The sequence below is a fragment of the Amblyraja radiata genome, chromosome 14 (assembly GCF_010909765.2).
Source record: "Amblyraja radiata isolate CabotCenter1 chromosome 14, sAmbRad1.1.pri, whole genome shotgun sequence".
NCBI classification, from domain to species: domain Eukaryota; kingdom Metazoa; phylum Chordata; class Chondrichthyes; order Rajiformes; family Rajidae; genus Amblyraja; species Amblyraja radiata.
The window spans coordinates 44655748-44678635 of NC_045969.1; the positions used below are offsets into that span (position 1 = coordinate 44655748).

The following is a 22888-nucleotide window of genomic DNA, read 5'->3' on the forward strand; positions in this document are numbered from 1 at the left end:
AAAGGAACAGGTGACCATTCAGGTCGGATCTCTTCATCAGACAAAATAAGTGTGTTACTTTTAAATCATCTCTGCTCATAATTAGTTTTGTGCTTTATGACATGCTAAAGAACTTCAACTTTTCACAACAACTTCAATTTATATGACATATTTTAATATTTAAAAGGCACTTCACAGGCAAATCTAAGAACGTTGTGACAATCAGCCAAGAAGAAAAAGCTTGGGGAGAATGCCTAAGATGTTTGTTACAGAAGAGTTCTTCATGGATGTGACAGATGTAGAGAAGTTGGGAGGTCACGTTCCAGTTGTATAAGACGTTGGTGATGTGGCATTTAGAATATTTTGGGCACCATGTTATAGGAAAGATGTTGTCAAGCTGGAAAGGGTGCAGAGAAGATTTACGATTAAGCTGCCAGGACTCGTGGGCCTTCGTTACTGGGAGAGGTTGAGTAAGTTGGGACTCTTCCTTGGAGCACAGGAGGTTGAGCAGTCATCTTACAGAAGTGTGTAAAATTATGAGAGGAATAAATCGAGTAGATGCACAGAGTCTCTTGCTCAGAGTAGAGGAATCGAGAACCAGATGTTGGTTTAAGGTGAGGGAGGAAAGAATTAATAAGAATCTGAGGGGTAACTTTTACACGCAAAGGAACGAGCTGCCAGAGGTGGTAGTTGAGGCAGATACTATCGCAACATTTAAGAAACATTTGGACAGGTACATGGATAGGACAGGTTTAGAGGGATATGCGCCAAACGCAGGTAGGCGGGACGAGTGTAGATGGGACATGTTGGGCGGTGTGGGCAAGTTGGGTTGAAGGTCCTGTTTCCACACTGTAGAATCACTATAATTTTCTACGTTAGCAACTAAAATTCAACAAAACAGGACCGCAAAAAGCTGAACGATTCACCTGATTTGGTGGAATGAGGAGGCGATGTATGTGGAATACCAGAGGTATAGGAATGTGGTGCTTGATGGAAGGCATGATGGAAATCTGGATCATTTGTCCTTCGCTTAACATACTGGCCCCATAGCAGAAGCGTCCACGTCGCGGGGCTGGAAACTGGAAGTTTCCTGAGCTAATTCTGCTACCACCATCGTCTATTGCGACAAGTGATGACTTGTCGCCGGAAGCTTGCGTCCTTTTCAGGACGGACGATGACAGCGAGGTCAACATTTGTAACAAGATGGACACGAAAAGGAAGGAAGCTTAATATACTCATGCTTTTTAACTAACATTAGGGAAAAAAATGTTTTTTTTAATAATTTTAGATTTTCTTCAAATGTTTTTAAAATGCAGCTGATCATCAGAGGCATATATGAGAGGGGTCATGAACCAAGGGCCTAGTCGTACTATTGTACCACAGGACAGTTGCAAGGTCCTTTGAGGTCCCACAGTCGCAAAGGTTCAGAATGGCCACAGGGCTTGCATTGGAAGTTACATCGAACAGTACAGCACAAGAACAGACCCTTCGAACCACAACGTCTGTTCCAAAAATGTTGCCAAGACCATCACTTATCTGCCTGCACATATTCGGTTTCCCTCATTCCTTACACATCCATATGTACATCCAAAAGTCTCTTAAATGCCACTAATGAACTGTCTCAACCACAACCCCCAGCAACGTGATCCAGATACGTACCACACTCTGTGTAAAACATTTGCCCTGCACATTTCCTTTATAAACATTGACCCCCTCAGCTAAAAGCTCTACTCTACTGTTTGATTTTTCCATATACCTTCTTTGCCACTCTATCGAATTGTCTTGCCCACTTTCAGGGAGTTATGTGCTTGGTCACCAAGGTTTCTCTGCGCATCAATGTGGTTCAGTGGGGTCAAGGAAAGAGCGTTCACGTCGCGGTCCTGTTTAAACCAATCTTTCCACCACCACGCACAAGACGCACAAGAAGCGCAAGACAGACACCATTGTGCAGATGCCGAGAAGTATGTTCAGCTCTGGCTGAACAACTTCTAATCTTGTGTGTGGACTCGATAAGAAGAAGAATGTGGTTCAGTGTCATGCCATTAATTGTACATTTTCCCCTTACATTTGACCTCCCAAAGTGCGAGATCTCACACTTGCTCAGATTAACTCGGCCTACAATTTCTCCGCCCATTTCTGTTGCAGATCAACATCCCACTGTATACTTTGACAGCCTTCCTCACAGTCCATGACCCCAGCAATCTTATTGCTCCCAGCACAGATCTCTCCAGCACTGCACTGGTCACAGACCTCCAGCCTAAATATTGTCTTTCCACCATAACCCTCTGTCTTCTGTCAGTAAACCAGTTCTGAATCCATATGACCAAATCACTGTTAATCACATGCATCTTAATTTTCTGGATCAGCCAACATTGGGGATCTATAACAAATGCCGTACGAAAATCCATGTAGACACCATCCACCCCTCCCCCCACCCCCCCATCCTCATCGATCACCTTTGTCATCTCCCCAAAAAAACTCAATTAAATTGTTTAGTTTAAGTTGAAGTTTAGTTCAAGTTACTGAGACACGACCTCCTGTGTACAAAGCCATGCGGACTGTCTTACTGAACCATTCTCTTCCAAATGGGAGTAAATCCTATTCCGAAGAATCCTCTCCAATTGCTTCCCCACCATTGACGTGAAGCTCACCGGCCTATAATTCCCTGGATTTACTCCTCTTAAATAAAGGGACAACATCAGCTACTCTCCAGTCCTCCGGGACCTTGCCTGTGGCTGGAGAAGATGCAAGGTTCTTCGCCAAGGTTCCCACAATCTTCTCTCTGGCCTCTCTCTATAACCTGGGATAGATTCCATCAGGTTCTGGGGATTTATTCACTTCAATGCACTTCAAAAGCCCCAGCTACTCGTGACACGGATTGTACCAAGTACAAATCTGGTCATTAATTCATCCTTGCACACTCTACAGCGAGGTGCATTCCTTGCCACTAATGTACCACATTTCAACTTCACTCATCTGAGCAAGGCCAATATGGACATTGCAGATGCCTCGGTGCCTGTATCCACTGGCTTAATCAGAGATCTCTAATACAAAATTAAACACTGGCCATGAAGCAATAAAAAAAAGTAATATCTTCTGTGATTATCCAGAGTTTCATTTCCCGTGCCCTGCCAACCTCGAGTCTCATTGATTTTTCAAGTGTTATTTAATCAAACAGCTTTTAGCACCACAAGATTGCAGAGCACCTGGGAACCAAAGTCAACCAGCACAGCAAAGGCTGGCATGTTAAGGGTTGCTGGCTTCATGTACTTCAGGTGTGTTTTATAGTATAAAACCAGCTGGATGACAGAAAGCAGCAGCCATAACAATGGCTGCATTTATAGATGACTTGAGATTATCGCGTTTATAAAGGTGATGAATGGCACGTTAAGAATGCCACTTGCTTGGGTTCATTTTAATTTTGCCTGGGTACAAAAGGGTGGGACAAGCATGGCCATTTAAAGCAGTGGAACTGTAAATGATTGCACAGAGCCGGACACTAATGTGCCAACATGACCGATTCAGCTTCCTAAACAGGAACAATGTCAAACTTAAAACTTAATTAAAATTATAGCACCAGCATACTAATCGATCAGCCTGTATTACAGCGAATTAGATCAAATAAGCTGCAAATGATTTTCAAAAAATAATGTTTTCAACCAGACACCTTTATGAATCATGAGAGAGTTGTCAGAGTGAACATTATGATCAGAAACCGAGTTTGGGATGACAATCTGTGCAGCTTTAAAGCCAGCATCATTAAAAATCGTCAGAGCCAAGGTATAATTGATTAAATGTGTGAGGAGGAACTGCAGATGCTGGCTTAAACCAAAGACAGACACAAAAAGCTGGAGTAACTCAGCGGGTCAGGCAGCATCTCTGGAGAAAAGGAATAGGTGATGTTTTGGGTTGAGACCCTTCCTTAGACTGAGAATCAGGGAAAAGGGGAACAAGAGATATAGACGGTACTTAGGAGAGATTAAATGTAAAATGTGTTATGCATGCTAAGACATACCCACACTTAATTAATGATTTTATACAGTAGAGTAATCCAGCAACAAAAATATCTGCATATGCAATAAAACAAAACAAATGAAAAACTCAAGTAAATTCAAATCTCAGTTGTAGATTTCACATCCAGTCTCAATTGCATTTTATAAAGCTTCATTAAAAAGACGTACAGGTTTGTAGGTTAATTGGCTTGGTAAATGTAAAATTGATCCCTAGCGGGGTAGGATAGTGTTAACGTGCGGGGATCGCTGGTCGGTGTGGACCTGATGGGCCGAAGGGCCTGTTTCCTCGCTGTATCTCTAAACTAAACTCAACTAAACATTGTCCATTTAAAATCAAACCAATCTATCACAATGGGACTGTGTGAATTAGATTTGCAGACTACAAAAGCCTACACATTATACCTGAGACATGAAAGGTATCTTGGATGGATGAAACCAGCCTTAATTAAACAAAATAAATCATCAAATTATGCACGACAAACTACTCTAGAGAAACCTTCATGCAGTATATTTGCATATAACACCTTTGCCAACATATTGTGAATGAGGCCATGTTTCTGTTCACTGGGTGCAGTTGTTATTGGGAAGCTGATGGGTCCTCTCAACCTCCAATTGTCCCTGAAGTCCCGACAGCTCAGAAATTGAACCTTGAACTGTCCTGGCTTCATGTCATTGGTTTCATGGCATATTTTGTCCTCAAAATACAGGGGTCTATAAAGTAAGATCCTGTCCTAACCACAGATTATTGATACCTTGAAGAAATCGCCCATTTAACGCTGCTGCATCAGACCACATTAAACAACCTCAGTCCCCACTTAGTTAACAGACATAGCTCTAAGATATAGTATTTTTGAAGTCTTTTAATTTATTGTAAATCTCTTGGTGAGCACACAGCTCAAAGGAAAAATACTCTGGCATAAATTATTTTAATTCTCCTGCATAGTCATTTGAATGGACACAGCATCAGGTTTTGGTTAGAGGATATGAAAAATCAATATGAAATTTAGAGATCTGTGCAAACAGATATTGAGATTTAAGAGAGGGCACATGTAAAGTATTCATAGTTTGAGCACGAAATGTGCAGCCAATGTTGACAGTGTTGCATTGAACAAGATCCAGCATGAAACAGAGCCTCAGAAACAATTCCCATCACTTACAGTAACTCATGTTTCAGCAGCTCCTACTGCTCTGAGAGAATATTTGTTCTAAAGTTAAATACAGAGTGTGATTATGAAAGTCACTGTTTGCAAGGCTGGAAGGACTGTGTCAATCAGGGCTTTCTCGAGGGAAAATAGGTGCAAGAGGGAAAATAATTTGCAGGGCCAGGTGAAACGGCATTGATAAGATTACTTCACAAAAGCAGCATGGACATGCATAAATACTTTTAATTGCTTATTTGGCCACAATAAAGCACAATAAAAAGCAGTCAGCTAGGTTTTAACTGTATTTCCTTTATTTTGTTCCAATGTGTTCATTTTGTTTTAATTTCTGCTAATTTATAATTTATCAACTATCTACCGGATTCTATTAAACATCAAGGACATTCAGATGCATTTACCATTCTGACTGCCTTGACAGCCAACAATTAAATAGCAGTGGTTGGTCCAACAGAGTATTAAAGTTATACCAGATGGTACACTTAGCTCTTAAAATGCTCTCACACTGCACATTGAAACAGAATTATAGCAAATGTTGATATTTATATCAAGCTGTAAAATATCTTGATGAAAATAGCATCCTCAATTTTTAATTAATATGATCTCAGATGACTGTGGCCTCTTTGGGTGCAATTGTTGCAGACAGCAGCACATTGAGCCTCAATACTAAATCCAGGCAGTCAGTGATCTGGGCTTCTTGTCCTCAAATATTGAGTTTTCATCTTCACTTATACCTCTGGGTAACTACTGAAGCATTCTCCAACAAGCGTAGGGTCGGCAGAATCAGCAATCCGTTCCAAGGCAACTTGGACAGAAAAATTCAGTATCATCGTGGGAAACTAAAATACGGAAATGCCTTGATAAAGATTAGCCTCAAAAAAAGACCTTTTCAACTTCTACATATATTATTACCACAATACGCATTTTGGCTTTCTCGATGAATAATGATGAATGTGTGGCAAATAGTACAAATAATCTAGGTTCACAATAATTCCTCTTTCAGAGAATAAGTATTCCCACAATACATAGAAATTATTTTTTAATTATTCCACCCATGCAACAAATCCTAATTATAAAGCAGATGTTTCTTCTAGCCTACACACGAGCCCTTTGCTTATTTGACAAAAATGTTTCATTCATAGTTTGTGAATATATTTGGTGCCATTAAACATTCCCCAAGGAAGCACTGCAATAGTGGTATTAGATTTGTGATCTGCATTGGTTTCACTATTAATGAGATTCTTGCTCCTAACTGGCAAACTGTGAACTCTGTGAGTGTTACAAGTGAAGCTCAGACTTCAGGAGCCGTCACATGACTGCCTCAGGGCCCCAGCTCAGAGTTTTGTGATGATTATTTGTGACTTCTACACCATGGCGTCTTTCCCTTGTGTGTGTACATTTTCTGCTGCGTTCCACTTGATGGCTTTGGAAGAAGTTGTAATTCTCCATATTCAATGCGCTAAATCACCCAACCATGTTCTCCGCTGCCTCGTAATAGCAAATTGCCTCGGGTCAGAAAACACCGGAGACGCTCGGCAGGAAAACAAGCATCCCACGGAGAAAAAACATGTCAGTTGACGTTCCAGGTACGAGACTCCACTTAACTGCCTTCAACCATTTGATTGAACAACCTGTCAAAAATGGCCAGGCAAAATTTCTCTTTCCACAAATAAAAGAGGCGAGATTTTCCTGACTCAGGGGGAATAATGCTGCTTCAGTGACTCACAAACTCCACTGAGCTCTGCTCTATTGTTACATGCCCAACTGTCATCACTTTATTTCTCTTCTGAGTATTTCCAACAAATTTGCGCCCACTGCAAAAATTCACAATAACTCGATGTTTTAAACTAAACTTTCGCAGATAGAGTTATAGAGTCACATAGCATGGAAACAGACCCTTCAGCCCAACTTGCCCACACCGGCCAACATGGTCCAGCCACATGGCTCCCACCTGCCTGTTTTTGGACCATCATGTCTTCCATCAAGCACCACGTTCCTATACCTCTGGTATTCCACACACATCACCTCCTCATTCCACCAAATCAGGTGAATCGTTCGCCTGTTTGCGGTCCTGTTTTGTTGAATTTTAGTTGCAAACATAGAAAATTATAGTGTTCTACAGTGTGCAAACAGGCCCTTCAACCCAACTTGCCCACACTAACCAACATGTCCCATCTACACTCGTCCCGCCTACCTGCGTTTGGCGCATAACTCTCTAAGCCTGTCCTATCCATGTACCTGTCTAATTGTTTCATAAACATTGCGATAGTCCCTGTGTGTGGGAATATTTTCCGTTCCTCCTCTTTTCCCTCTGCCCCACCACTGCTGATGGTGGAGCTAACTGGAGAATGACCTGATTGTTTGAGGTTAAAAACCACTGGTGACTTTTTAAGAAGCTATCTTCCAGTAATTGAAACCTCTGGAAAAGTAACAGACATAGTTTACATTCCGTAGTTTTGCTGAGGTCACTTGGAGAATCCACAAGGCCAATCTTGGTGGAGCAGAAGATGCCAAAATAGTGTAGGAAGGAACAGCAGATGCTGGTTTACACCAAAACTAGACACAGAATGCTGGAGTAACTCAGCAGGTCAGGAGATAAGGAACAAGTGCCTTTTCATGCCTTCTCAGAGATGCTGACTGACCGGGTGAGTTACTCTAGCGTTTTTTTTGTCTATCTTAGATTCCAAACCAGGTCAGACCAAAACAACAATTTTTTTCTACCAAATACACTGAGTTCACCCCAGCTGGTTAAGCTGTCAGAACATCCCCATGGGTCAGAAATATTTTAAAATGATTATAAAAATAATAATTATGCTTATATTTAAGATTTTTGAACGTTAAATACATGGACTCAAAAACAAATAAATGCACTCACAAAATCTAAATAGTCACACAAATAACTGGAAACACTTTACTCCATTTTGCCCTTACTTCTTGGCTGGACAATGAAAGGACTTGAAGACACTAAACTGGTGGATTTCAAATTTGCTGGGGTCAGCTAGACACTGGCTTGATGGGCCGAATGGCCTACTCCTGCACCTACTGTCTATTGACTTCCCACGTCCATGTAGGAAATCTGAACCCCACCCGTGCTTGGCTAAAAAATGTCAGCAGTGTAGCACGGAGCTGCCAGCAAGATCCAGCAAAACGTATTACAGGGTCAATGGGACTGAACCCACCAACAGACATCACTCTCATGAGTTAGGGAATTGGGCTGTTCTATGTTGCTGGTATATACTCAATAGCCAGAATGATCCCTCTCTAAGTCATAGGTGGACATGTATGTATGCAACCTACAGATTCATTTCTAAGTCACTGCAATATTTTTCTTATTGCTCTCACTCTTACTTCTGCTCTATGTGGAAGATTCGTACATTCAAATAATCTCCATGTCATCCAAAATTGTAGCTACCCCATTTGTTGCCTCTTCCTCTTGTTTAACCCACATTATGTGAACCCACAGTGTTCTCTGTAATCCCTTTTTTTTTCCCATTTCTCACTCATGGATTATCTCACGTTTGTATTTTTCTCATCACAACATTCACCATTCCTATTTCCCACATTTCCAATTCATATTTGTTGCTTTAATTTTTGATCCAAACCAAGTTCAATAACTATTCCTAGGTAGACAGAAAATGCTGGAGTAACTGAGTGGGACAGGCAGCATCTCTAGAGAGAAGGAATTGGTGACATTTTGGGTCAAAATCCTTCTTCAGACTGCAGTCTGAAGAAGGGTCTCAACCCGAAACATCACCCATTCCTTCTCTCCAGAGATGCTGCCTGTCCTGCGAAGTTACTCCAGCATTTTCTGTCTACCTTCGATTTAAACCAGCGTCCGCAGGTTTAAACTCTACAAACTATATTCCGAGCATCCTTGGCTCCTTTGAGCTTGTTCTCCTGTGGTTAAAGCGCTCCGAAATATCTCTCCAAATGCATCTTTTTTTCTCTCCCTGTCACACAACTGATCATGACAATTTTTCACCTTTCTTCAAGCAAGTCAAATTAATGAACGTTTTTTTTCCTGACAGTGTACCATCAGCAAAGGCATTCAATCATCTCCCTTCTTGTGGTCAAGATCCTATTTATGTGAAGCTGCTTATTATCAAACATCACCTCAATCAGCCCAGCTCTACCTCTGAGTTTTACAATACACCGTATTTCCTTATACTCAGCTTCTCATCCTTTCTCTGGTGAAGTATTTGCTGACAAAAAAAAAATTAATTTCCATCTTCCTACCTCTAACCCTCGATAGGTTACAGTAAACCACATGAATGATTCACACGTCATAATTTCCCCTTGGAGATTTAATATTGTTCCCCCTATTGTAGTCCACAGAGATGCAATAATTAATTCTGAAATACTGTTAAGACAGAGGCATATCACACCAAATTTACCACTTTACATTTTCTGCAAATGCATTATTAGAGTTACTGAACATCAATTTTCCTTGAAAATGCGCAGTGGTGAAATGGTGAAAATATTCAGCAGGTCAGGCAGCAGATGTGGAGAGAGTAGTTGACATTCTGCTTTGACCTCCCGTAAGAACTGCTGATTTTGGCGCCATCTTTCCTGCTCCTCCTCCTCCTCCAAATTTCTAGTCAAATTTATTTTCTTGCTAATCCTCTTTTCCATCTCCTAAATTTGGAGTGTTTTGCTGGTTGCATCAAGAGAGACAGGGAATCCTGGTGGATTTAAAACTCCATTCCGCAAAAAAAGCATTTGTGTGTGAATTTGGTTTTGGTTCAGAAAATGACTGCCCCATAAATTTTTGTTTCCAGCCCATTGATGAAGCAGACTAGAACTAACTAAGTATGAATGGCACAAAGAACTGACCTGGAATATCTACAACTAAAACTGTATTCACAATCCCCTTACATTTTAATGAACACAAAATACATTTTCATCCAGTTCCTTCCAGTCAAATAAATTAAAAAATCCATAAGCAAGCAGCACTTCAGCAGACATTTAAATATCCTGAACAACAAAAAAACTGTACGTTCTCCGTGAAAATTGTCCCCAGTGTGTTGGATAGAACTAGTTGGTCAGCGCGGACTCAGTGGGCCAAAGGGCCTGCTCCCATGCTGTATCTCTAAAGTAAATTAAATTGCATCAATTCGTTAAATAGGTTAGATGCCAGCCTTGCCAAGTGACCAAAACCAGTTGAATGGCAGTAAACAATATAGCTAATGAATATTGATGCCCTACCTCCTTGGACATACTCTCCAGCTTCTGAACAAGATCGTCCCAACGCTGAGTAAATTCCTCAAGCCTTGTCCGAACCTTCTGAGCCACCACCTTATTTTGGAGTGCCGCAAGAAGATCCTGGCTGAGGGCACAAAGTTTATCCATTGTCTGTCGCTTCTGGTGCAGCTCTTCTTTTAGAACCTGATGATTAAGAAAAGGTACAACTTAGAAGAAGCATGCAGCAAAGAAATGAGCCAGGGTTGCCCTATTCGTACATCCATGGGAGTAGTACACTCCTCGCATTCTCAGGAACAAAGCCACATTTCTGCAGGGACCCTTCATCTATCACAACTTGTGAACAAGTCTATAAAATCGATACATTTAATTGAACTATCCAATCTAAGTGACGTTCAGTTGACAAGTAATGCGTGCTTTTAAACATCTTCTCAGATGTTTACCCGAGCCATTTCCACTTTTTAGGGCATATGCTTGTTATTTTATTTATTTTCGCAAGAATATCGTGCCCCACATGGTCAAATGTCTGTCCACATGCAAGAGGAGAATACAAAAGGCAGCTGCTCAGGTGTCATCACAACTGGGCATCTCTCCTTCCTTGCTGAAACTTGCTTCACTCAAATGCCCATTATTCATGGCCCATCGACAAGGCTAGGTTTCTACATTTGATCACAATCAGTCCACGATCTCCAATTACCTGAATATGAGAGGAGGGGAGCAGAAAGGGTGTGAGGGGTATTCTACATCTGAAGGAATATAATGAGAACAGGGAAAAGAAAAATCGGAGTGTAAAATGGGCACTTGGCCAAGGTTTGGCCAAAGGTAAAGTGCAGATTAAGAGAGGGCGGGAAGAAGGTGGAAGGACAACCAAAATAACTGATGGGCGCTTTCAGGGCAGTCTCGACCCGAAACGTCACCCATTCCTTCTCTCCAGAGATGCTGCCTGTCCCGCTGAGTTACTCCAGCATTTTGTGTCTACCTTCGAATTACACCAGCAGCTGCAGTACTTTCCTACATAGGAAAAATAGCTCCACTGATCAAAAATTCTCCTGATTTGGAAATGCCTTTACCGGCTGAGGTTTAAGCATTTTTCAATCAAATAACATTTAAAGCCTTTCTGAAGATTGGGTTATACTGTCTTGCTCTTTATTAACAGATGCCCTCTGTGCAGCTGGATGCTTTCTGACTTTGTTTGACATAGTTAGCTTTTATTCTGGACTAAAGGCAGGGCAGACCCCATGATGGCAGATAAAGTGAAGGGATTTCAACCCTCATCCTCTCTAACAGGATCTCAAATAGAATAAGCAGGAAATAATATTTGTGAGAGATGAAGGTGCTTCTATTAAGCTTTACAGTTAATAAAAGAAAGTGATTTTCGGATTTTCTTACAGTATGCCGAATGTGTTGCTCATAGCATGGTAGGATTGTCATAACCGCACACTGGTTGATTGAGTGAGGAATGGCTCCACGTCATCTGCAATATAGCCTTAAACCTCTAGTCACACTTCATTTTAATTCTCTTCCCCACATCAACCTTGACTTCAAGTTTCAAATTATAACCACAGCTTCTTGGCTTCAGAATGCAAAATCAGCACAGCATTCACAGCTGTCAGAGCTACCTTTTCTTTATAATTGTTACTCAATTTTCCCCCCCCATTTTATCAGTCCTGCTGACAACATTTCCACAGAGCCTCCCTTGTTTCTTCCCCCTGAGCATCTTCCTTGTCTCTGCAATCTCTTTAAAACTTGTCATATATTTTACACTTCACAGTTATGTTTAAAGATCGCGGGCAAGAAATATTTATCCTGCCTCCCGCTCCAAAAGATGATGCCTGACCTGGTAATTATTTGCAGCAGGTTTTGTTTTTGACTCAAGCATAATTTTAGAAGAGAAACATCATTATATTATTAGTTAAAACTAATCTGAACTACTACAGAATTACTAATCTGAACTACTACAGGATTCTCAACCACTAACTGGCAGGAATCACCAGAATGTATAAAAACCTGTTGGCATCACTTAGATGTTGAAATAAGGAACTGAAGATGCTGGTTTACAAAGGACTCAAAGTGCTGGGGTAACTCAGCAGGTCAGACAGCATTCCTGGAGAACATGGATAGATGGCATTCTGTCATGGTTGGAACCCGATCCAAAACATCACCTATTCATGTTCTTCAGGGATGCTGGTTGAGTTACTACAGCACTTTGTGTCCTTCTTCAGCATCACATAGATGCTGCATTTGCATTGAAAGGTCATGGACCTTGCTGACTTTACACTTCCAGGCACATGAGTGTTAAAGTCATAATGTGACACATTCCTTAACATTTTATTTTCTGTTACACATGTTAACATTTAAATGAGTGAAATGTTAGCGTGTTGAAAAGCAAAGCAAAGGACCAACGCTAAATAGATTTGACTCTACAAATTGTGTTCTTAAACAAGACTCACCTTTACCAATGATTTGAGTTTAATGAAAAAAGCCAATCATCTGCCATTTATTATAATGGTTAATGTGTTACATGAACAAGAAGCGCATTGAAAAAATATATTAAAATATTTCACTCCAGTCTAATTAGGTTTCTGTGTCCTGGATAAAGCAGGAGAATGAAGCATATCTCAGCAAGGAACAATGGGACAACTGAGGAATATTCCTCACTGTTCCTGGCTGATGTATGTCGATGACGGGACTTGAGGTTATTGTTGAACTGGTTGGAGGTCAAGACAAGAATCATATCACCTCATGTGTTGGAAACCAAAGAACAATTATGCAAATTGTATTGATGACAATGTTTTTTCATTTGTTCAGCCACCATTAACCTCAGAATCCATAGTAGAATTAGAAGGGATGAATGGTGGTTTCAACACAGTATTTGAAAGAGATTTAGGGACAGTAAAAAAGGGGGAGGAGTATGGATAAGAGGAGAAGCAGTGCTGACATTAGCACCCTATCCTTCTGAAGAAGGGTCTGAAGAAGGATCTCGACTCGAAACATCACCCATTCCTTCTCTCCAGAGATGCTGCCTGTCCTGCTGAGTTCAGCATTTTGTGTCAGCCATTTGCAAAATCAGTTCTTTGAGCCCGGCATAGATCGCCAAAGACCAGAACGGCGGCCAACGACCGGAACATGCCCCGGTAGGCCTGGCTCACCCCACAGGCCTCCCAGGGGACTGTAGTGAAGCCAGGCGGCGAGGCCAGCCTGGGCTGAAGGAGCCTCAATGATGCGGGCGATTGCAGCCTTGGTGGCGGCAGTGGGAGACTCGGCGGTGGCGGGGGCCTCGGCTGCAGTGGAGCCTCGCGGTCAATGAGAGTGAGGGGGGAGGGGAAGACAATGGGGACCAGGCATGGGGGGACCGCCGTGAATAACAATGGGGACCTGGTGTGGGGTGGGACCGCTGTGAGGGATGGTGGGAGGAACAAAGGGGGACCCGGTGGGGGTGAAAGGGGGGGGCACTCTAGTTTAGATTCCTCTGTCCAGGGGATAAGTCTGTGTCTGTTTGTTCATTTGTTCCAGTGAAGGCCCTGTGCACAAGGCAGCCAGCCGTGTCTTTTTCGTTTTGTTTTCACTTTTAATATCTAGTTTTTGTGTACCTTGTGTGTTGTGACTGTCAGCAGATCAATTTCCCTCCGGGGATGAATAAAGTTTTATCGTATCGTATGCCAACCAATGTATATAATCTGAGATGAACCAGTAACACAAGATAACTAAGGGACCAGATCACCTCAGGGGGAAAAGATTGGAGGTAAAGCTCATCTATTCACTCTCAATTTTTAAGGAAGGCAGATTATACAAGAGAAAGGTAGACAAAAATGCTGGAGAAACTCAGCGGGTGAGGCAGCATCTATGGAGCGAAAGAAATAGGCAACGTTTCGGATCGAGACCCTTCATCAGACTGAAGAAGGGTCTCGACCTGAAACGTTGCCCATTTCCTTCGCTCTACAGATGCTGCCTCACCAGCTGAGTTTCTCCAGCATTTTTGTCTACCTTCGATTTTCCAGCATCTGCAGTTCCTTCTTAAACATACAAGAGAAGCATAAGCACAAGACTTGCTATGTACTGGTGAGGGAACTGTGCATTGTTTCAGTCACCAAGTTCAAAAAAATAAATGCCCAATGTAGTGCAGAGATTGAGATAAATGATTCCGAATGTGAGAGGAAATATTTCAAGAAAAGTCAAAGAAGTGCCGGCTGCAATATACAAAGGATGCAACTGAATGAGCAGGGTGAAGGAGAAATCAATTAATAGACAGAACAATATTGGGATCGATGAGAAAGCTGGAATGTTATCCATCGGCATAACAGGATCAGAACAATTAAAAGACAAAACTAAATTCAGATGATTCAATAAGCAGAAAATATTTGCAACAAGTCGGGTGCAGTGGGGGAAATCAAGGACATTGGGAGCATTCAGAATGCAAATTGTAGCTGGGTGGCAGCCTGGATGTGTCTGAACACTCAAAGGATGACTGCTCTCATTTGCAGCAGAACTGGAGGCTGGCAGGAGCTTCCTTGATATTAACAGATGCTCCTTTGCTCATTTAAATTGTTAAACCACCTGCTGGCACTGCCAGCTTGCACTTTGACATGCTGCGTCACAGGGCCAAACCAAGGGGTCACTACAGAAAAGTTTGTTCTCAGAGCCAAAAATGGGGAGGTCATCATTTCTTTCTTGAAAGAGAAAATGGGCTTCATCATCCCCAAACACACAGCAGCTTTGCCCCAGGGTGGGGGTATGTCATGACAACCTGATGGCACTGGTAGCAGCTGCAGAATCATTAAATCAGTCTGAAGAAGCATCTCTACTCAAAATGTTACTTATTCCTTTTCTCCAGAGATGCTGGCTGACCCACGGAGTTACTCCAGCTTTTTGTGTCTCTCATTGGTTTAAACCAGCAACTGCAGTTCCTTCCTTCACCTCACATTTGGAATATACAGGAGACTGGTCATAGAGTAATGCTGCACCGAAACAGTCCCTTCAGCCTATCTTGCCCTTGCCGACCAAGGTGTCCCACCTACACTAGTCCAACTTGCCCGCATTTGGCCCATGTACCGAGTGTTAGACAAACATGAATCTCACAGGGATCGTGGGTCTTTGGGATTACAGAATAAGTGATTGGGGAAACACACATGCGTTTGAAGAAAGGTACAAGATTATTGTCGCCATCAGTCTGAAGAAGGGTCTCGACCCGAAATGTCGCCCATTCCTTCTCTCTGGAGATGCTGCCTCACCCGCTGAGTTACTCCAGCATTTTGTGTCTACCAGATTATTGAGGTGGGCCAAAGATTGCAGAGGTGATGACCAAATCACCAAAGAGTGGTGAATCTCTGGAATTCTCTGCCACAGAAGGTAGTTGAGGCCAGTTCATTGGCTATATTTAAGAGGGAGTTAGATGTGGCCCTTGTGGCTAAAGGGATCAGGGGGGATGGAGAGAAGGCAGGTACAGGATACTGAGTTGGACGATCAGCCATGATCACAGTGAATGGCAGTGCAGGCTCGAAGGGCCGAATGGCCTACTCCTGCACCTAGTTTCTATGATTCTATGTTATAAATGGAATGATGCAAGCAGCAAGGTTGTGGCTCACTTCATGTTCAGAGGCCAGACAGCACTAGCGAATAACAAATTCACGGCGGAACAATTGTTTGCTTGATGGCCTCAGCAAACTGTAAGGGGAGAATCGTGCAATGTTACAGAGGTGCAAATAGAAGGTGAGAATGCAGGTCCGTAAACCAAAACTCAGCCTGGAGTCTCATATATGTCACCCAGTCTCAGACACTTTAGGACGGGGAAAGGAATTTGTGGCAAGGACTAAAGATATTAGTTTCTGTATTCCTGATACTCATTTGGAGAATCCATAATATTGAGATAGACCTGGACATCAGCCAAGTAATCTGACCATTGTGAGAGTGAGTGTGGGCTAAGGAACGACTAATGGAGGTAGGAAGTTGGACAGGGCCAATATCATATTGGAGACCCAAGAAACTACAGATGCTGGAACCTTGAGCAAAACACAAAGAACATGTTCATGGCCGACACCAGTGGATATACTCTTGATGCATTACGATAATAAATAGAAAACAAGTTAAAAAAACTAAAAGGTATTAAAAATTGAAAATTACTCATTTACTCAATCTCAAGAAAAACATTTCGTGCTCTTGACTGTTCTAACTAAAAAAGTGACATGATAAAATAAAACAGCTTCCAGATACTTAATTGTTATTTATCTATCACATGAATGGATGCATCTTTCAATAACTATGGCACTCACCGCCAATTTCCTCAGATTAGTGAGCATCTCATTCTGATCTCTAAAGCCAGATGTCTGTATTTTACTCACGGTCTTCTCCTTCTCCGCCAACCATGCATCAAAGTAGCACTAAGACAAAGAGGAATGTTTGTGTTTGAAACACTGAAGAAGCACAAATGAAATAGCAACCATTAATCACAGCTGTTATTATTTGGAGAGCACAATTCTCGTACTTTTTTGTGATTAACATTTCACTTGTCATGTGCAGTCATAATAATAATAATAATGGATGGGATTTATATAGCGCCTTTCTAATACTCAAGGCGCTTAAATATCCAGTCATAGTGGATATGGGACCATTGTCTGTAATTAAGCAGTGTTGGTGATTCAAGATCCAGCATGTAATTTGTCACCTGCCAGCTTCCAAGGTTAGCCAGTTGCTCAGAAGAGGCGACAAGCAAAGGTGAATCACACGACTGCTTGTTCAGGGGTTTTTTATGCAGCATTATCTCAGGAAATCAGAGTACTCATTTCCAAAACTTGGATTAGGAAGATACGCTAAATAGTCACCTGGCAACCTATGGAATGGTTTATTCGTCCATTATAAAAGCACAATGAAAAACAAACAATGTCACAGGCCAGAGTAACCGCAAACTTTCTCTAAAAACCGTAAATTTATAATCACTTGGCTATCATTAGTGTTGGGACACGATGTCCCAATCATTTTTGTTGGGACACGAGAATAAAGATATTTTTAAAAAGCTACGGTTAGAGAAACACTGTAACTATACCGATCTAAAATATCTGAAAGCAGCTTCATCTTCATTAAATAAACTCTCTTACATTAACATGCTCTGAGGCCCACTCGGAAAATGAGAACAAAGGAGTAAAGTATCTATACATTGCTCCAAAAAGAAATTGCTGAAGAGTTATTGGCAAGTAGCAGGTGCAAGGGATAATGACGCCAACCAGAGTCCATTTCAAATAGTAGTCATCTATATCAAGATGAAGTAAGGTCACGTGTTAGAGCTGTGGTGAGATACCTGTTCTTCCGTGAAATATTCCCATTTAAAAAGAATCTCTTGCAGTAGTACCCAGCGTTCCTCAGTCCATTTACAAATGGCCGCCCATCTCTCTCCGAGAATCTGTAACACAAACAAATTAAAACTTTCAGGTTGTTTGTACAAAATTGAGACTCCTCGGCTTCACACTAGTTCTAGTGGGAATATCATTCAGCCTCAGGGTTGCTCCGACTATCTGAAGGACTGCCAATTCTGACAGCAACTGATCAAAGATGGTGGATACTCTGCCCCAAGATTACAACACAGAGAAACCTAATCTGCCCCGAGCAAATGTTGCTCTGCATCATCTTCATCAAACTCTTATTATCCAGCAAAATCCAGTCTTTTCTTCCTCCTTGAACTTTTATGCCACATTCCCGAGTGGATTTCTCCAAGTTACTTTCTTTGGTCAGGGTACAAACAATTTCTCAGTACAGCACTTCCTTCTAAATTCTAATTTTGGTAACTATCTGATATTAACATCTTCTAAATTGATCTTCACAATTTAACCCTCAGATTTTTTTTCTCCCTTCCTGAAAGGCATCAATGTGCATTCCTGATACAGTCCGTGCAAATCTTATTTGCACCTTCTCCGGTCTTCCAAATCTTTTTTCATTCCATGGTAATAAAAACAGTGCATATTGCTTGGAATTGAACATAATTAGGTTTAATTTATCTACTATTTATTTGCTTTTTGTTTTCATTCTCAGTGTCTAGTTATTTTTATTTATCGTGTTAACTTGTGCCATAACTTCTCGTATTTCGTGCATTTGTACCCAAATGCTTTTGCCCCCCCCCCCCATTCCATTTAACATTCTTAACTTTACCATTCACCAGCTCTGAACCACCACCCTAGTTTAATGCTATCTCCAAGTTAATAAATTGTATTTCAGATTCTAATTGAATTGGCATGATAAATAATAAAGCAGATTCTTTCGGGATCCCATTTTGCAGCTTCTGCCAATGAACAGTGGCCTTTAGTCCTCTTCTTTCTGTTTGCTTACAATCAGCTTGCTCTGTAGCCTTCTACTTATGTAAGAAGGAACTGCAGAAGGTAGACACCAAAAGCTGGAGTAACTCAGTGGGACAGGCAGCAACTCTGGAGAGAAGGAATGGGTGATGTTTCGGGTCAAGACCCTTCTTCTTGCCAAGCCAATTTTGGATTCAGTCTACCAAAATATTATAGATCCCATGTACCCAAACATCTGGACCAGATGGCTGTGCAGCATCTTGTCAGGAGTCTAGCTGAAGTCCACGTCCACCACTTTACATTCAGCAATTGTTTTAGTAACATCCTCAAAAACATCAATTGGATTGTTGAGGTAGGATTTCATCTGCACAAAACCATGCCAGCTCTCCCTAATCAGGTCCCCAGCTTTCCTAATGATCGTAAATCCTATCATTGAGGTATACCTGACTAAAAATTCCCAATTACTTTGAATCTGTGTTATATCATCTCAAATCAATAAGGGGGAAGAAGTGTCAGGTGCGGTAGATTATTTTAAAACTCCCTCTCAACTGAGGCGAATTGAGCGAAAGTAATATAGTCATTCAAAAATAGACAAAATGCTGGAGTAACTCAGCGGGACAGGCAACATTGCTGGAGAGAAGGAGTGGGTGACATTTCGGGTCGAGACCTGTAACGTCACCCATTGGTTCTCTCCCAAGATGTTGCCTGCCCTGCTAGGTTACGCCAGCATTTTGTGTCCAACTTCGATGTAAACCAGCGTCTGCAGTTCCTTCCTACACATAATATAGTAAGCCAGATTGCTGCTTTGAGTTGCCAGACACAGTCAGAAATCTGTCTACGTTGCCCTGAGAACTCACTGGTATTTCATGCTAACGCTCAGCTTTGATGAACTCAGTCTATCATTTAATAGATATCAGTGCTTTCCTCTGCCATGCGCTCATCATCCTAAGGTGCTCAGTTCCAGCAGCAAATGAAATACTCACTGTGCATGCGTGAAACCATGGTTCAGAAGCAAGGGGCCACTGAAAGACTAGTGATGTAGAAGTAAACAATTTTAAATCCTAATTTCAGAAATAAGCTCTCCCCTCACCAAGTGAATCCAAAACAGGATAAGTAATTGATCGTGTTCCTCTGAGTGGAAACCATTTGCATTAAATACAGTTATTATCTTTGCTTTAAGCAAACCAAACAAGTAGCAGTGATAAATCCATTAAGATATCGTGCTGCTTCAGCAGATAACTATCTGCATTGCCTGCTTCTAATATTAAGCTGTACAAAAGAAAACCTCTCCCAGTTCAATCCCTGCACTACATGCACGGCCACACCAGCACTTCCTAGACTCACCGTAATTTGTAAAATGTGTCCGTCAGCGATTCCCACACAAAAACAAAAATGAAGAAACTACTTTTCAAAGTCACCTCAGAATATCCCATAGTTCTCCTCCATGAACATCTGAAGCTGTGAATATATATAATTACATCTGTCCCAGGCAGACACTTGGCACCAAGCGGCAGGTGGGAAGATGAAAAAAACATCTCTCGATGCCGACCTTGTCCAGGCCAACTGACAGGTATTCGCACCAAGAGCGGACACATACGGGGACATGTTGGCATTTGCTGTCACACATTCAGCGGCAGACTCAAATGTAAAGGCATCCTGGCATTCAGGACCTCTTCTTAAGCCTTCTGGGAGATATTGTGCAGAGGCTAAACAAGTAACAAGTTACGCTGTGAGCACTAATGAAAGTGTAATAATTCATGGGTGATAAGCCACAACAGATGAAGTACGATGAATGGAGTTGTTTAAACGTTTAGTCCCAATCAAAAACCGTGCTGCTGCTGCTGCTGCTGCTGCTGCTGGTCCTCAGTGGTAGAGGACGGAATGTCATGAAGGTTATCTCCACCAATTCCTGGGTCGGCAAGACTGTCACATGAGGAGAGATCAGGTCAACCAGGTCTGTTTACACCAGAGTCTAGAAAAATAAGAAGCATTGCACAAAACGCTGGCATGGCTTGGATGCAGGGAGGGGGTTTTGTCTGACTTGGGATTTAAGTTTTATCGGGGTCATAATCTCAGGATAATGGGCGAGCTATTTAGGACTGAGATGAGGGGAAATGTCTTCAAAGTGCAAGTGGAGGCCAAGTCGGGACATAAATTTGAGGAGGCGACAGTTAGTTGCTTCTTACCATGAAGCAGGTAGAAGGTGTTCAGCCCTTGCTGGTATACATTACAGCATCCAGCAGGGTCATTCCCTCTCGCCCGATCTCCCTGCCTCACTGCGCCCTATTCTCTTTCATAGGCCATCATTTCCTCATTGAATCTCTTGCTTCTTGCACTAATGATAATTTACGCCAGCCAACTAATACCAGCACATCTTTGGGATGCAGGGGGAAATGGGAAAACACAGCAACAAGCTAGCCAGCCAGGGGAAGAACATGTAAACTCCACCCAGACAGCAACATAGGTGAGAGTTAAGCCCAGCGCCTTGATTTTGGTCCACATTGAACTCTCGTTTTTACACCTTACCCTTCCATATCTCTATGTTGCTCTTTCCCCTGACTCTCAGTTTGAAGAAGTGTCTCGACCCAAAACGTCACCCATTCATTCTCTCCAGAGATGATGCCTATCATATATCGTCTTTACGCTGACTGGATAGCACACAACAAAAGCTTTTCACTGTATGTCGATACACTTGAGAATAAACTAAACTGAACTGATCTGAACTGGCCCGCTGAGTTACTCCAGCATTTTGTGGCGTTCGGTGTAAACCAGCATCGGCTGTTCCTTCCTGCACATTCCCTGAACACGTGTTGCTAAAATAAAAGGCATCAAGAGGCGTGTGGGGAGTGTGAGAATGTTGTATTGGGATAAATGGTCTGCCGTAATCATGGTGAGTGGAGCAGAAGATACTAAGGGCACATGTTTCTATGAACATTAGTAATATTTTGTGAATGGGATGAGAAGCCCCTTGAAACTGCCTCAATGGGGATAACTGAATAGGATTCTGCAGGAAGCTCATATACCCTAAAGCTTTCTAGACATTAATAGGCTTTTATTGAATAAAATAAGTTGTAAAGTTTTGATTGGGGGATATTACTTGCTCCCATGTTTAGATCCATGCCAGTAATTCAACATTAGACTCATACTCTCAATGTTTACTTGTATAACTGTTGCCTTTGGGATAAAATAATGCTCGACTTTGACACACAGGAAAGATACACATGCTCCCAAGTGCAAAAGTCTAAGAGCCCAAATGATGAAGTTCACAGTGAGGTGATGCAGACAACAGCTCTGAAAGAATGCACATAGCAGAACAGAAGTAGCATATTTCATCAATAATATTCCAAACGTTTAAAAACATCTCTTGCAATAGTTACCTCTGCTAAACTCAAATGAACCAGAATAACCAAATTCAAAATATGTTCACGGACATCCACACAGGCAAAGACTAATGGGCCTGTCCCATTTAGGCGCTTTTTTCGGCGACTGCTAGCAACTGTCTTAGTCGTAGCAGGTCGCCGAAAAAACGGCGACTGGACCCCCCCTGCGACTATGTCTACGACAATGTCTACAACAACCTACTGCCTATTGGAAGTCCAGCGACAGCAAGCTACCGACAACCGGCGACCTATTAGGACGTTCAAGTTCAAGTTCAAGTGAGTTTATTTTCATATGTCCCTGAGTGGACAATGAAAATCTTGCTTTGCCTCAGCTCTCAGAACATAGTTAGCATTTATTACAAAACAGATCAGTGTGTCCATATACCATTATATAAATATATACACACATGCATAAATAAACTGATAACAGATAATGGGTTATTAATAATCAGAGTTTTGTCCGAGCCAGGTTTAATAGCCTGATGACTGTGGGGAAGTAGCTATTCCTGAACCTGGTTGTTGCAGTCTTCAGGCTCCTGTACCTTCTACCTGAAGGTAGCAGGGAGATGAGTTTGTGGCCAAGATGGTGTGGGTCTTTGATGATACTGCCAGCCTTTTTGAGGCAGCGACTGCGATAAATCCCCTCGATGGAAGGAAGGTCAGAGCCGTCCACCTATGACCACACCTGTCCCCAGTTGACACAGGTAGTCGCTAAGGGAATTCACCGAAGTCAGCACCGGCGACAACCTACGTCATCCTGGCGACAACCTACGACAGCACCTACGTCAGGAGAAGTCAAGCTACTCTCATTGGCGTCAAGCCAACTGTCGCTGACTGTCACCAAAAAGTATGAAACATTTCAAAATCCAGCGGCGACCAGAAAA

At 42.0% G+C, this 22888-nt stretch overlaps 1 protein-coding gene across 12 annotated transcripts in view; it reads right to left on the reverse strand.

Annotated features, from left to right (window-relative positions):
* The window catches only part of dmd (dystrophin), a 1663772-nt gene that overhangs the window by 1031064 nt on the left and 609820 nt on the right, over positions 1-22888 (reverse strand). For all 12 annotated transcript variants that reach the window (XM_033033201.1, XM_033033203.1, XM_033033205.1 and 9 more), the window contains 3 exons: positions 17637-17738; positions 16615-16722; positions 10355-10534 (listed from right to left, as the gene is read on the reverse strand). In XM_033033201.1, the coding sequence (XP_032889092.1) occupies positions 10355-10534; positions 16615-16722; positions 17637-17738 (390 nt within the window). The remainder of the gene's footprint in view (positions 1-10354; positions 10535-16614; positions 16723-17636; positions 17739-22888) is intronic.